The 15,482-nt window shown below is 37.7% G+C and overlaps 1 protein-coding gene across 2 annotated transcripts; it reads right to left on the bottom strand.

Annotated features, from left to right (window-relative positions):
• Positions 1 to 1,928: 1,928 nt before the first annotated feature.
• LOC149078875 (DNA damage-regulated autophagy modulator protein 1-like) lies at positions 1,929 to 13,267 on the bottom strand. 2 transcript variants are annotated; one of them, XM_089241058.1, is made up of 7 exons: positions 13,164 to 13,267; positions 9,372 to 9,522; positions 8,311 to 8,378; positions 7,252 to 7,394; positions 6,963 to 7,140; positions 6,737 to 6,816; positions 1,929 to 2,315 (listed from the first exon to the last, which is right to left on the bottom strand). In XM_089241058.1, the coding sequence occupies exons 2-7, from the start codon at positions 9,503 to 9,505 to the stop codon at positions 2,115 to 2,117; spliced, it is 804 nt and encodes a 267-aa protein (XP_089097184.1). In that variant the 5' UTR covers positions 9,506 to 9,522; positions 13,164 to 13,267; the 3' UTR covers positions 1,929 to 2,114. The 2 variants fall into 2 exon arrangements, with proteins under 2 accessions (XP_089097184.1, XP_089097185.1); XM_089241059.1 differs by lacking the exon at positions 9,372 to 9,522 and having other exon boundaries at positions 13,164 to 13,228.
• Between the last annotated feature and the right edge of the window lie 2,215 nt (positions 13,268 to 15,482).

Genomic DNA, 15,482 nt, shown 5'->3' on the forward strand with positions numbered 1-15,482 from the left:
TATAATTTATAGTTAATGCATCCGAACAATGTATATATTAGGGAAAAGCAGTATTCCAACTCTTTTTTAATGACATTTATTTAAACGGGTCAAAAGTTTAGCAATGTTAGTGATTTTATTCATGAAATTGCAAGAAAAGTTGCCCAAAAGTAGAACTCATCATTGTAAAAGTTATCTTTCTGCCACTTTTTGATCACATGCCAATACTGCTTCTTGTCCTTCAAGGCAGAGAACTCCGTCACTGCGTTTCCTATGTCCTTGATTGGCACAGGAAGTGAGGCATGGACCTGAGCAAGTTTTCATTCACAATTATTCAAGAGGGCAAAGTTTGGACTTTATACAGGATTTAGCCTCAGTTTGATTTTTCTTAAACTTCTAGAGTTTATCCAAAATCACCTGATAGGTGGCAGTTTCATTTAATCAATCATTCAAACTTCTCGTGAGCTAAGTATATTTGTTCAAGAAAAACTTCAAATATTTCAGGTTGTTGCCATATTGTGCCATGGGCAAATAATTTCATGTTGAGTTCCTGGCAATATTCTCGGCAGATCTCCTCTGCTCCTTTTTTCCCTTAAAGGTATCCAGTATCAAGATAGTATCAAGATCAGTTCAAGATAGGAGCAGCCTCCTCTCTTACCGAGGTCCATATACTGGACGTCCATAATTAAAAGATCCTATTTTAAAGTAGCTTACAGGCAAAACCAGTCATAAGAAAAGAGTGAAATTTTGTAGAGGACTTCGTGTGAAGTGATGGGAATTTGTTTCGGGGAAAAAAATTAGTTGCACATGTCGCCACCAGAGAACGTTTCATTTTTAATAGCTGTAGTAAACATGTAAATTTATGTGATGTCGCACAGCAGCTGTTATAAAACCCAGAAACATCCATGGAGATCTTGTTTCTCAATGTGTTTGCTGCTGACAATGACGATAAGTTTAAGAGATTGTGCTTTTCTTGATTAAATTGTTTCACCAAAACAGCAATTCCGCAGTAACTGCTCTATGGTAATATCAAACTTGGAAGAGAATTCGAAAAGCTCAAATGAATGTTGAAAACCTTTGGTGTATGATAACAAAATTTTAAACTACAGGATCGTTGGCTGTTCATCGTAGGCTACTTTAAAATAGGGTCTTTTAATTATGGACAACCTGTATATGGCCAATATCATTTGCAAGTACCTCTTAATGTCTCACTTGCAGGTTCTAGCATTCAAGAGAATGGTAACAGTTACTATTCCTTTTGTTTCCATCGATGTTGCAAAAACTTCTGGGGAAATATCCCTAGAAGGACCATACTGTACTTCACATCTTCATGACCCATAATTCGTGTTGTACTACTTGATGTCAAAGCAATGGGTGAAATTGCTAAAGCTCTTTCCTCTTCTGACAACAATGATTGATAATGAAGGTGCTGTGGACAAATTTCAACTAAGTTTTAGAACTTAGCTGTAGTGCTAATTTTCGTGGCTCTCAAATCTCACATGGAATTCAATAATGCGTCTATATACAATAATAGCCCCCTAGCCTTTCCTCTCTAGTGGTGAGTTACTTCAGTCACATGGGATGTGTTGCTAAACCATGCTCATATGTAAACATTGTAAAATTTTTGACTTTCCTCAATATTTTGTATAAAAACTTTTAAAAACGGTGCAAAAAAATTCTTTGCTTTTAGTCTTTTTGTACAGACTTTTTTTACCTTATTTAAAGCTTGAGTATTTCTGAAAGTGTGCTCATTCAAGTTTTTCTGCTTTCTTTCTCCTCCATCCTCATACAAAGACTTAGACCTATCTTTCCATTTCCCCACCCCTGAGGCTCCATACTCCCTATCGGGACCGTCTTTGTGAGTTAGAGGGTTAAGAAAAATATTTATTGAAGAATGATTGTCTTAAGGTGGGTTGTGATAGGTAATTTTTTAAGAAATTACTTTTTTTTGGTTGAAAATTCAATTTTTTTATTGAGACTTGCAATATTAAGTTGATCATTCATAGACAATTGAACAGTTCAAGGACTAAATGACACCAAAACCTGTATTTTGATTTCAAAATCTATATCAACATTATGAAAGAGGGACCTCTATATAAATATGTGGTTTTTTTTAATTCATGAATAAATTTCCATCAAGAAATGATAGGTTGAGTTATATCATCTTCCTCAGCAATGTTATTTTCATTCACTTGCTTCTCATTAAGATGTTTGTAATTTATAGTGATGTGTATAACAATTCCTCTGAATTCGACAACGAAAGTCAAGAAAAATGCCAGGAAGAGTAAGCTCAGAGCCCATTCACCAGCTGCTCCCATCGCAACGTATGTAAACCCCTATAGAAGGAAAAAATCAAAAATATGTTTAAAAAATTTGTAAAAAAGAAAAATCTATTTTTCATTCAAATAATTCATTTTACTGGAAAGTGTTTAAAAATGTTAATGGGAATTATCATTTTACCACAAAAAATTCTTGTAATTCAGGGACATGTCTACAGGGCCGGAACTGGGGGGGGGGGGGCAACTGCCCCGGCGGAAGTTTTAGCCATGGGGGCAGCAAAAATCTATATATACGGCTCTGCATGTCTATACAGGAATGATTAACTTCCTGGCAGCCAAATGGTTAAAATTGTATCTGTGTCCAAATTGATAGGTCTAAGTTTGAGTTAGTAAAACTACCAGGAAGCATAGCTAATTGGAACCAGCTTTGTGAGTTCTGTCCAATTAGCATCATTCTCTCTCGATGGATAGCACATACATGCCAACCTTGGAACCAAGCCTCTCCGTAGTGGTAATGTTTACCAACTGGAGGGGGTAAGGAACCCTCCACAATTTCTTCCATGACTGTTTTAAAAACTTAAATCAGTTTTCTCATTTCCTTCAACTTGACCATATTGGGTATTTACCCAGCTACGATGAATATTTAAAGTAGTTTTGTTTAAGTTTGGACCTGTTTGCCACGAATGCTACTCACGAAATCAATGAAAGTTCTTTAATTTTTTGAAACAAGAGAGGGGTTATCACTGTTCCGTCATCATCAACATCCCTCTTTCATTTTCTTTGTAGAAACTTATCCCTCGAAAATGTTATGAAGAAACTTGGTAAATTATCAAACTTCTGCTCATTTGCTTTTTTTTAATTCAGTGATTAAAATGTTTTCAGTATAAGGGCTACCTGAGGATTCAACTTCCAGATGTGCAGACAGCCCAACAAAGCAAACCTTTGCAATGACTATCAACAACAATGTTGCTTCACTTCATTCCAAATTCAGCTTGATATTCATTCTTTGGAGATTCATTCTTTGTATGACATCATTTGGTACTCGGTAAGATAATATAATTCAGAGAAGTCTCTCCAATCAAAAACAAATACTTAAAAAACATGCAATTCTTTAGTTTTTGCAGTTCACTGCAATTCCATTTTTTTAGTAGAAATCCGTAGAAACTATAGACATTTCGAGTAGTTTCAGGTATGGGCTAGCATACAGAGTGATGAAACAGGTGGGAGGCCTAAGACTTTTTTTGGGCTGGGTAAAAATAAAGCAATTTCAGATTCTCTTCTTCCTCATCTTTCTTCTGATCTTGGTTGTTTTCTTTCCTATTTTAATTTAAATCACAAATCATTCCAAAAAATTTCTTTTCATTTTTATTACAATGCTAAAATTCCTTTATTTTCTGCTCCCCCATTTCTATCATTTTAATTTTGTGAATACTGCTGTGTTCCATCATGGTCCACCTCTGTAAGAGGTAACTCGATGTAAATCCTCACTGGATGATCTTCCAAGGTTGTTATCAGTCATTGGTGGATTGTCTAATTAGCTTCAGTGCAGTGTGCACTGAAAAAATATATATCAGTTTGCCAATTTTATTTCAAGTTTTTAGGAAATAGCCACTGAATGTATAACCTGCATGATCCGAAATATTTTTCCTTGAGACACCAATGCACATATTTTCTAGCATCCCCCTATTATTTGCTAGATGTTCCATTAGAAATGGTAATGAGGAGCATGTGCAGTGTAGTAACAATTTCAGTGCACTTGAAACTGTTCTGCATTATGACTCATGATTAAGGAAATTGTTTATTGGGCAACCATATTGCTTCAGTTTTGACATACTCTATATGGGGTGTCCTGTAAGTCCTAATTCAGCGTTTATCTCATCAACTATTGTTTGTAGAGGTACGATCCCAGTTTAAAAAATGCTCAAAATGTGTTCATAAATTGCCCTGTACCAGTTTTGAGAATGAAAATGCAGTGTGGCAAATATTAAAAATTAAATTTTCACACGGCCCCCGTCACCTATCTTTCAATTTGAAAGTTGTTACACTGTCTCTCTTGAGCCCAAAAAAAAAAAAATTCCATATTTTTAATTGCAATATTCGCTGAGATATTAGAATTAAAAAATCTGAGAAAAGTTGGGAGTAAAACAGCATAAACGAGGGAAAGATGGATTGTGCGTTAGTTTACGCTGTTTTTCCCAGACTTTTATTATTTTTCATTGTTTTAGTTTGTGAAATTTTGTATTTTCAATCTCAAAACTGATACAGGGCGATTTCTGAACAGGTTTTGAGTATTTTATTAAATTGGAATCCTACGTCTATGATGGATGGTTGATGTTATGAAGACCAAATCAGGACTTACAGGACACCCTGTACAATTTTAGTACCATTTAAATGCTAAAAAACCAAAAAGACTGATCAAACAAATTTGGTTTTCACAGTTCGTTATTATCATGGTGTACAGACTATAGCTTTTTTGGCCACTATGAGTAAATAAAAATGTGAAACATAAAATCAAGCACGATATCACTTGCTTACAGACTCTTGGAGATGTTTGTCACTCATGTAAGCAAGACATCAAGTTTATTTACCCGTTCAATATGGCCCAATAACCTCACATATTTCTACCACAATAATAAAAGGATTGATTTGCCATTACTTCTATTTTCAAATGTGTTACACCAGCATTTCTCATGCCATCGTCAGTGGGAAGATGGCATTGGTGGTCTGCAGGCAGAATCGATAAAATTATTCACTGTTGTAAGTGATAGTAGTGATATCCATATGGGTTCAAATGAAATTATACTTCCAAATACAAATGCACCACCACAAGAAACAAAATGCCTAATGAGAAAAAGTTGCCCATAACAAATATGGATGTCACATATTTCAAAATTACAGCAACCCAATTAAAAAGGCAATTACAAAACTAGAAACAATAAATGTATACGTGATAAAATATTATACAATGCCCCACAAAGAATAGTTATTGTTGTCTTATTCTAAGTATGGATAAAGAGCTTTCCATACTTAGATTCACTATAAATCACATAGAGGAGAATACAGGAAATTGCGATTCGAATACGGAGATATCACTAAATTTTGCAAAAAAGACTACTCATCATTGCTCTAAATGCAATTTGCTAATTGCAAAATGCAAACTGCTGAAATTGCAGTAAACAAAAATGTATTTCACGAAAAAGACATTCAAATGATCTGATGCGGTGCTGTCTTGACGCATGGACCCACCCGAGCACGGCCTGGGGGCCTCAAAAGTAGAGGGGCCTCATAAAAACCAATTGGCTCGGGGGCCCATGATGCTCTTAAGTAGAACCCCTTAAGGGGGGGGGGGTCATTCAAGTATTACGTCAGCATCGATGGGGGGGGGGGAAGGTTCCGATTTTTTGACTTGATGACGGGGGGGAGGGGGGTTGTATGATGCTTACGTCACCAACTCCCTTTATGAAGATATGAAATATTCTTAATGACAATCTTATTCGGTGCGCCAAAAACGGAAAAAAACTTTCGATAGTTATTGGGCATCTCTAAACTAACATTCTCCCTATTGATAAGTCTACGACAGAGCCACTTTAGTGCTCTCTAAATGTTTCACAGATCCATAAAGTGCTCTGGAACTGTGCCACGCATTACTGAAGTGATCCGTAATTATGCCACGGATCACTTGAGTAATCTGGGAATGTTCCGTGGGTAACTTGAGTGATGTAGAACCGCACTGGGGCCGCTTAAGTGCTCTAAAACTGCCACATGTCACTCAAGGGATCTCTAAATATGCCGCGGATCGTTTAAGTGTTATGGAACTGTGTCGCGGGTTACTTAAGTTATCGTTGATGCCTACTTCAGTGATCTGAAAATGTACCACGGATTATTTAAGCGATTTGTGAATGTGCCGCTTAGTTTATTTTTCCAAAATTAGGTTTAACGGGGGCGAGCTATATCAGATAACCTTCAGGGCCATATTTGGTCTGCGCGTCAAGGATTACCATATATACATTTGGTCAGCGGGTGAAGGGTAGGTCGCAATGAATTTCTTAAAGAGAAATTTTGAGTTCTTACCCTTCAAATAGCATTAAAATTAACAAATTTAATATAAGATTATGATTATACATATAAAGGTATTTTCTTTCGAAATTTTAATTTTTTTAAGATATTTTTTGTCATTAAAAAATAATTTTTTTTTCGTCGGGGGAGGGAGTGCATGAGCCCCCCTATGCCCCCCTTCCCGCGTACGTTTCTGATCCCACCAATATGCGTTAGGAGGTAGGGAGCAGTGCTGACGAAATTTTTGAAATCGTATCGTTGAAAAAATGGAACAAATAATTAAACAAAATACGAAAATTACAAAAATGTCCCGAAATACGGGACACAAGTGGTCTGTCAAATTGTTTCAGACATTTTACTGGTCCCAGTTTTCAGAAAGGTTGAGAAAACATTGTGTTACATGATGTTAGATATATACTTACAGGATCACCCGGGTATTTGCCACCTGACCAACCTGAGTCAGCTTTCATTTCTCGAAGACCAATAGTTGTTATTGTGGTCACTGTTTGTCAATATTAAGAGGAAAATATTGCATATAATTTCTTTTTTTTCCAAAAAACATACAAAAATAGTCAAAAAAATTCTAAATTTTCTTTCTAAACTGTTTTCAAAACAATTAAAAAATTTGTGAAACCGATTGAAGGATACTGGCCACCAGGATTAAAGCACCGAGGGACGTAATAGTCGCTCTGGCTATGGATGTTGCTCGACCAATATGACAAGGAACCATTTTGAAGCTGACGATAGTCTCGACTAGACCATAAGCGCAACAACAGAGAAACAACGTCGATGCCCCAGTTTGATGAGCAGATGGAACGGTCAGCATCTAGGTAAAGAAATCATATTATTCCTGTACAATACGTAGAAAAATACACATTGGACATGGAATTTGTTGCGTGAAATTCTATGGAATTGAAACCGTTTTATTCATACTTACTGGGTAGGCTCCAACGATTACCATTCCACACATTGAAAGGAGTCCTAGAACCAATGAGGCTCTGCTTAAGTAGGTCAAAACTTTGCTTGCACCTTGATTACATTCCTCTATGATCATGTAGCGTATTAGCATTGTCGTTATGCCTGTAACAAGTGAAATATGGTTATATTTATATGTTCATGAATTTTCAAACAATATTTATGTGTAATAATGCCTATGATATGGGCTGATAATGTACGGGCACAAAAGTGGGGCATCAAAATTTAAGCAATATATATGTTAAGGGTCGTTCAAGTATTACGTAAGCAAATTTTTAGCCGTTTTTGATCCCCCCCCCCCCCCCCGTCAGTAAAATTTCATCAGCTCTGCCTCTCTGAATCCAATTCATATTTTCATAAAGGGTGGTTGATGACGTAAGCATTTTTTTTTTTTTTTTTTTGAAACCGAGCACAACTCAGGTCTATCGCCATAGGCAATTTCCTACCTAGTGAGTTGTGCCGGAAGTGTAAGTGTGTGTACCTAATAGTCTGAGTGCGTATCTAGTGTTGTGTATGATTTTTCAGTGCTGCCATCTATATCTCAGAAGTGACGGTAAGGTTTGGTAAGCATTATCCAAACCCCCCCCTCCCCCTTGTCATCAAAAGCCAGCAAATCGGGAACCCCCCCCCCCCCCCATCGATGATGACGTAATACTTGAACAGCCCCTTGCTGCCAAAGCCCGAAATTGGCCAGTTCGCGACGGAGCCGGCCAGACATCTTTAGCCAAGTCCAAAAGTGTATTCACGGGCGGAGGAGGCTAAAGAGGTCCAGGGTGGCAAATTTATTAAATGAGTGATCAAGAAAAACAATGGTAGGATGGCAGGGGAAAAATGCATTTGCTGCTAAATGGCAGCAAATCAATAAATCCTTCTTAGCAGCCCTAGTCAAGGGTGTCCCGCCCTTCAAGTCGAACTGTGAGTGGTGAAAATTAGTAATTGTCCCTCATTTATCTCATTTATATATTTCGTATTTCATTAAAATCAATACTGTGATTTATAGTACAAAACTATATGTACCTACCTAAGGTTGCGATCATGTATAGTGCTATACTGAATAATCCTGATTCGGGGGGTTTTGCTCCAGTCTCACTAAAATATAGCATAACGTTACAATTATAATAAGCCCAAATAAATATCTTTTTCTTTGATTATATCGTATTGAAACAGGAATCGAAGTGGTGAGTTATTTGGATAACTCTATGGGGATTTTACATTACAAAGGGTTTTATATGTATAAAGAATGTCCTAAAGGAATTAAAAATACGGTTTTTGTTTCAAGAACTAAGTAAAATCCGTTTGATGGTTAGCCAAAAAGTACTATAGCTATGGCAGTTCCCATCCAAATAAAATAAGGGTTCTTAAACTGCCAAGGTCCTTTTATGCCAATAACACGACATCCACCGATTCCCCTGTGCATATAAAATGATGGCCATGACGGCCAATTATTGTAAAAACAATGAGATAATTAATTTTTTGTTATTCAAGCTCACGGACGACTCCCCCCTGAAATCTCTCCAAGGACCCTCGAAGGGTCTGCAGACCCCACTGGTTAAGAACTCCTGTGTAAAGTAATTCAGGAACAAAAAAATTAAATTTATACACTTCCCCAAATGTGAAAAGACTTCAGTCAGTTAAATTTGCTTTTTTTCCCACAAAAACAGAAATTTATCCTCCCTACAAATTCTAATGAAATCCGCAGCGATATCAATTATGGAAACTATTAATTTTTTTCTCACTCACTCTGACAATCATTGTATTCTTTCCGATATCCAATTATTAAAAAATCGCAAAAATCAAGAATTTTGATCAAGGATATCTCAGCGAAGTTTGGTACAAATGAATAACTGGATTATTTCATTTAGATACATATTAAAGAGAGACGCAAATTTCATCTCATCGTTAACTTTTTCTAATCTGACACTTCTTATGAAAATTATTATTTTTTGATTTCACTCAATTTTTATCTACGGAAGTTCCAATATTCCAGATGAACTTTCTTTGTTTAACTACACTTTTGGAATCGACTCCTTTGGGACACTCTTCCCCTTAAACACCGTATACTCTGTATATTTAGTGTTATACCTTATGTAAGGCATAAATGGAGTGACATCTTTTCTCGTGACCGCAATGATGAATACCGTCCCGAGTCCGAGAGCGTATATAAATCCCACAGATCTTGGGATGCAACCGATGTTGTCGAACCTCCAAACCGCCATCGCTAATCAGAAAACTTCTATGGGAAAACAAACAACGAGTTCAAACTTAAAACAGCAAAAAAAAACCACAGGTAATCACATCACCAGAGTTTTAAAATGAAAGAAAGAACTATATGAAATTTTAGTAACAAATTTGTGGATGATCTATATTTGACGTATCGGAGGTACGTCAATTGGTACAATTGGTAACCTTGTTCGCACATTTTTTAAAAAAAGAAGGGTAAAGAAAAAAATAAATATAAGAGAGGAAAGAGACACAAGTATAGTAGATAAGAGAAAGATTATACAGTCGAATCCCGTTTTAACGAATACCAATATAGCGAAAATCTCGTTTTAACGAACACTTTTCTAATCCCCCCCAGATAAGCTTACATAGGAACAAGGCATAAACCTGGAATTCCTTTATAACGAAATTTCGTTATAGCGAAGTGATTTCTCCGGTCTCTTGGCATTCGTTATAACGGGATTCGACTGTAGAATTCTCTTTCTCCTCACCCTACGTGTGTTCTTTTTCGCTGTTACGTGTACATAGTAGAACGATACGTTATATGTGGGTGGGAGGAATTATTAAATTGAGTATAGAAAGAACGGGGAGGAAAAAAAAAACAATTTCGGTTCATAGGTTCATACAATAAAGCTTCACGATAATGAGGAAAGAGTAAAGAAAACGTCCATGAACAATGCCACTTGGATAGTTTGGCGATCCAATTAGCTAGTCCGTCAGCCATGCGGCAATAGAAAACGGCCATTAATTAGTGGACACTGATTCCTTATTGAAATACGTCATTTGCAATGGAAATTGTCTGGAAAACATGGAAAACCGAATCGAATTTTTTCCACTGGCGTTTCGGACGATATATTTCGTCTGTGATCGTAAAGGGGTAAATGTCAGGCTAATAAAAAAAAATTAAATTTTCAGAAAATGTGAGAAGTAATATAGTGGTGACGAGCAAATTTATACAAATCTAAATATTTGTAGCTCATTTGTGGGTCATATCGGTCATGAAATGATATAAATTTTGTGCATATTTTTGCCTAACTGTTTAGAGGGGTGTGGGGGGGGGGAGGGAAGATTTTTTTCAAATTACAGCAAGCCGACTTAGTTTTACAGAAGCCGAAATTTCATTCTGTCATTAGAAAAATTATCGACAGAATAGTCGCAGATTAGGCCACTAGGTGTCGGAAAATAGACAACACGATATCTCTAGTGCAGTGTTTCACAACCTCCCGGCCCGCTATTACCGGGCCCTTAACATAGGCGGAGATACACTTGGAAGTGTGGGGGGAGGCGATGATGAGGATGTCAACTCATATATACATTAGATCAGTCGACTCCACCTTTGACTCGGGGGGGGGGGGGGCAATGCAACCCCACGTCCCCCCGTATCTCCGCCCATGGCCCTGAATCTGTCAAACCGGGCCTTGAATGGTTCACCATTTCATTGTTACTAATTTATTTCCCGTAAGTCGAGTGCATGTCCAGGTCTTGCACTCACAAAAAAAACATCAACCCTGCCCCGGGCTTACCAAGGTTGAGAACCACTACCCTAATGTGGTGTTGGGATAGCAGTCTTGCTCAGTTTAGGCAAAGGCAAATTCCCCCTATTTGACTAATTAGTTTGATAGATTTTGAATTTCCCGCCTTCATTACTGCTGAATTGCTATTCAATCCAATAAAATGTTGAGATATATACTGCCATCTTGAGGCAAACATTGTAACCGAAGAAAATAACACCATAAACTCTATATTGAGCTGGTAGATGGCATTAGTTATCCGAGGCTCGGATGAAATTAATTTTCCTGACGAAACTGAAACCGTATTTTACGGAGCGAAAAGAGCGCAAATTTCACAAATAATATTTTAAATTTTTTTATAAAATTTATTTCTAATTGATTCATTCTACCTGAATGAGATGGATTCCATCCTCCTCTTAACGAAAATAATCTTTTTGTTAATGACATCTATTTCCACACATGAATTGTTTAATGGGAAATATTAGGAGAAATAGCTGTGTCGAAACCTAGGGGCTGAGGCAATAACAAATGAATATACAACCCCACGCACCCCTCCCCTCCTACATACGGGCTTGAGTTCCGTATTTACGGGACGACTGGCAACTCTCAGCTCCTTCGATGTTTACTTCGTGTCGGCGCCTCTCTTCGGGCGAAATAATTTTTAATGGACAAATGTATCAAAGATGCCTCCCTCCTTTCCTGCATACGCCTCTAAGGCTCTGCCAGGATCACCGGACTACTGAAAGGTAGTATAAAAAAATCTATTAAATTGTGTAAACTCTTGCTCCCAGATACGCAGAGACAGAGGCGCCAACATGAGGAAAACATTGGAGGGGCCGAAAGTTGCTGGTCGTCCCGTATATACGGGACTCAAGCGTGTACACAGGAGAGGAAAGGTGCATTGCATTGGGTTTCAGAAATTATTAGGGGTCTCAGCCCCCTTACAAAATTTATTTTAGGGGCTCAAATGCAGGGCCGTCTTAAGAGCATCATGGGCCCCCGGGCCAAGTGGTTTTTCTGAGGCCGTACCTGATAAATTCTAGAAAATTTTAACTAGATCCCATTTTCGTGAGGCCCCCTCTAGTCTTGAGGCAGCAGGACCATTCCCGGTTGGGCCCATTCGTTAAGACGGCACTGCTCAAATGGCCTCATCCATAGTAGTAGTAGTAGCGTTTTTCAACCTATATCATCTGCGACGATGGGAACAGATGGTCCGCAAGCAGACTTGATTATTTTAACTGTAACTAAATTAAAAATGGTTTTATTTGATATCAGTAATATTCTTATGGTTTTAAATAAAAATTAGACTTTCCTACTTAGGGTAACCACGTCTAATCGAAGAAAATAATGGGAAATCGTAATATATTAAGTTTGAAGTAAATTGTAACGATAAAACCCAATTTATGACAAATTTGCTAAAATTGCTGAAAAGTCGGGAAAAGCAAGTCGCAGTAAAGTAAAATGTATTGCATGAAAAATATAAAAAAAGAAACCCATTCATATCGTTACTGGGGACTATTTTCATTACGGGAAACTCATCTGAAATACGGGACGCTGGCAAAATCACCAATTGTTTCTGAAATCGCTGAAAATTATGAATCAGTGGGAAAAGTGAAGGACTACTGGGACTTCAGAACTAATCAAAATTGATAATTAATAAAAAAATATATAATTTCAGAATAAGTAAGTCTCAACTCGGGTTCCATTGACCCCCTTCTATAAGCTGCCACTAAATTACATGAGTAAGCCCCCTGTAAATCTGTGTGTGTGTGTGTGGATTCTTCCTACAGTTATAAATACCTCAGTATGAGTTGGTGGCCCACGGGTTCTTAGGAAATTTCAATCTGGCCCACGCTGTCTGAAAGGTTGAAGATCCCTGGTCTAAAGGTATGATCCTGTGTATTTCTGTGGCCTTTCCTTGAAAAACGGTTCAACTTACACAGGTGGAAAACTTACAGAGGTGGTTGATTTAGCAGGTTTTAAAATGTGCCTGTGCGCGGCACTAAAAATTCTGACTATGACTTTACATTCGAAGAGGCTGTGTGTACACAAATAAATAACATGGAAAATTAAGATGCTTATAACATTAAAAGAAAACACCATAGAAACTAAGTATTTAAAATACTATAAACCAAATACGCACCAAACATTGAATGCATATCCTAGAACATCACGGTCACATTTCGGATGTCGATGTCAGCTTTCCGCCATATTCTCATGATTTTTCCACATTTTCATTGTTTTATCCCCATTCGCACATGACACGAGAATCTGACGTTTTTTCTTTTATCTGATATCACGACCGCTTATCATTTGATTTTTTGTTGTTGTTTGGCCATTGCTTTCACGATTAGAAATGATCTTTCGCGCACAATGGCTTAGCATTTACAGATAAAGACAGATAAAGAGAGAAATGTGAGAACTCTCTCTTTCTATTATATTATTAACGAATTTATTCCACATATTGTACACACATCACCATAAATAAGTATTTCTCCAAGTGTGCGTCTCGTCAGCCTTAACGCTCGTAACGGCGAGCTGGAGAAATTGATTTGTGCGCCTATTTATGCTTTGAAGAGTAGTTCTTTTATATAAGTGAAAATATCTAAAAAGAACTATATATTCTGGGGAGCCGCAGATGAAACAAGGTTGCCACGGGTGACAAAGGTTTGAGAACCACTGCCATAAATAAAGGACATTTGGTTGATCTTAAATCTAGAAAAATAAATCTTTAAAATGTAGTTGGAAATCATAGACTACGGTAAGTGAGTGATCCTCTTGTTGCTGGTCTTGAGATCAGTAAGAGAGTCATTAATCCAATGAGATTTAAGGATACGGTGATGTGGTACTTGAATGGTTTTTTTTAGAGTTTAGTTGCCACTCAGATTAGAGCCCTTCTTCGTCGTTGTACTGTACTGTGGCTTTAGGTACGACGCCGTCCTTGTCCCATAGTACGTGCATGACAGGATTGGAGTTCCTGTAGGCAGTTGTAGAGATGTGTCTTGGACTAGTATTTTCTTGTCGTCGATTACATGTCAGTCGTCTCGTCTTGGAGGAGCCAGGTTCAAACTCCGTTGACGGGACAGTCTTGGTCGGCTGAAGTTGGTTTTCTCCGGTTTACCTAACTTCGAGGCGCGGTCTAAAAGTCTCTCCGCAGAGAGCAGTAAGACTGCCAGTACGATATTTACACAACACGAAAATTTGTTCACTTTCAATTTCCGCTTGCAAATATGGAAGGTAGATGGCAGCACCAGTGTAACACGAAATAAGCATAACTCCGGTGAAATATATATGTTAGGGGGGGCACTGAATACAAACACACACAATATGTTCTTGTATGTACCAATTCATTAAAACTTTACTTGTCATTACTACTACTTAACTGTACATGCACCTCGTACACATTCCTTTGTGGAATTTCTAACGAATCAATACCTACATGTCGGAACGTGTTGAGTGTATGTATGTGTATATGCATAGATTCAATGTATTTATGTTGTTGGAGTTGTGCTTGTTTCGTGTTCTTGCTCTCGCTGCCATCCGCCTTACATATCTTAAATTAAAGTATCATGTTGAATTTTGCCATTACAGTGAAAATTTGCCTTAAAGTGACTCCAAATGACTCTGATGTGCTATCGGTTTCGGTATATCTGAAGAATATAGTCTTTTGTTCAAAACATTTCTAGTACAGGGCAAATAGATAAAAAGTTTATCAGTGACGGCATCTGTTGCAGAAATAAGCAACTGACTTTAGCCAAAATTCTCAGACCATTGCTAGGGTTAGCCAATGCGGAAATTCCTAAATGAGAACACACGCTTATACCACCTTATTAACGACTCATATTTGTAACGACTCTGTCCCCCACAACTGCTATTAAGAGATGGTATTTTTCGGTCCGCCCCGAAATATACTGAGAAATTGAATTTTCTGGATGTTATACCCAAAATTATATTTGGAAAGAAAAGTGATTGGCCTCCTCCGGGAATCGAACCCGGATCCCCTTGCATACCGGGCAAGAAGTGCGGCAAACTCAATACACCAGAGACACTTTTCAATTCCTTATAACACGCATTAGTAGCGTGAATCGCTGTGTGGAGACACCAGCTAATAACGCTACATCGCACGTCAAACCGAAATATAGCATTGAGTGTTCTTTATTTCTGAATAGAAAAGGATATACACGCAACATCCTCCCTCCTCAATTCAGTGTATGGCATTAGCTGTTGGTGAGCTTCCCAACTTCGAGGCAGGAATGCAAGGCGATCTCCCCGTTAAAAAAGTCTCGCCATAGACAGCAACAGGCCTACACAACGGTAAAATCTTCAATCATTACACTTCACTTATAGTTCGAAAAATAGGTGTCATATGGCAGCACTATATCGAGCATTACACAGAAACAAAAGCTTCACGTTAGGTTCACAACACGTACAAGCACATTCCGAGATGTACCAATTCGTTAGA

This window comes from Pholcus phalangioides, unplaced genomic scaffold (assembly GCF_987345545.1).
Source record: "Pholcus phalangioides strain wild (caught in Gottingen) unplaced genomic scaffold, Ppha-v1.0 ptg000013l_1, whole genome shotgun sequence".
Classification (NCBI taxonomy): domain Eukaryota; kingdom Metazoa; phylum Arthropoda; class Arachnida; order Araneae; family Pholcidae; genus Pholcus; species Pholcus phalangioides.

What these genes read in the sequence shown, in the direction of transcription:
- LOC149078875 (XM_089241058.1), bottom strand. Translation starts at nt 9,505, where the DNA reads ATGGCGGTTTGGAGGTTCGACAACATCGGTTGCATCCCAAGATCTGTG. An exon ending in TGCTTTAATCCTGGTGGCCA is followed by an intron (nt 6,817 to 6,962) that starts GTATCCTTCAAT and finishes ATTGACAAACAG; the next exon opens with TGACCACAATAACAACTATT. An exon ending in GCAAATACCCGGGTGATCCT is followed by an intron (nt 2,316 to 6,736) that starts GTAAGTATATAT and finishes TTCCTTCTATAG; the next exon opens with GGGTTTACATACGTTGCGAT.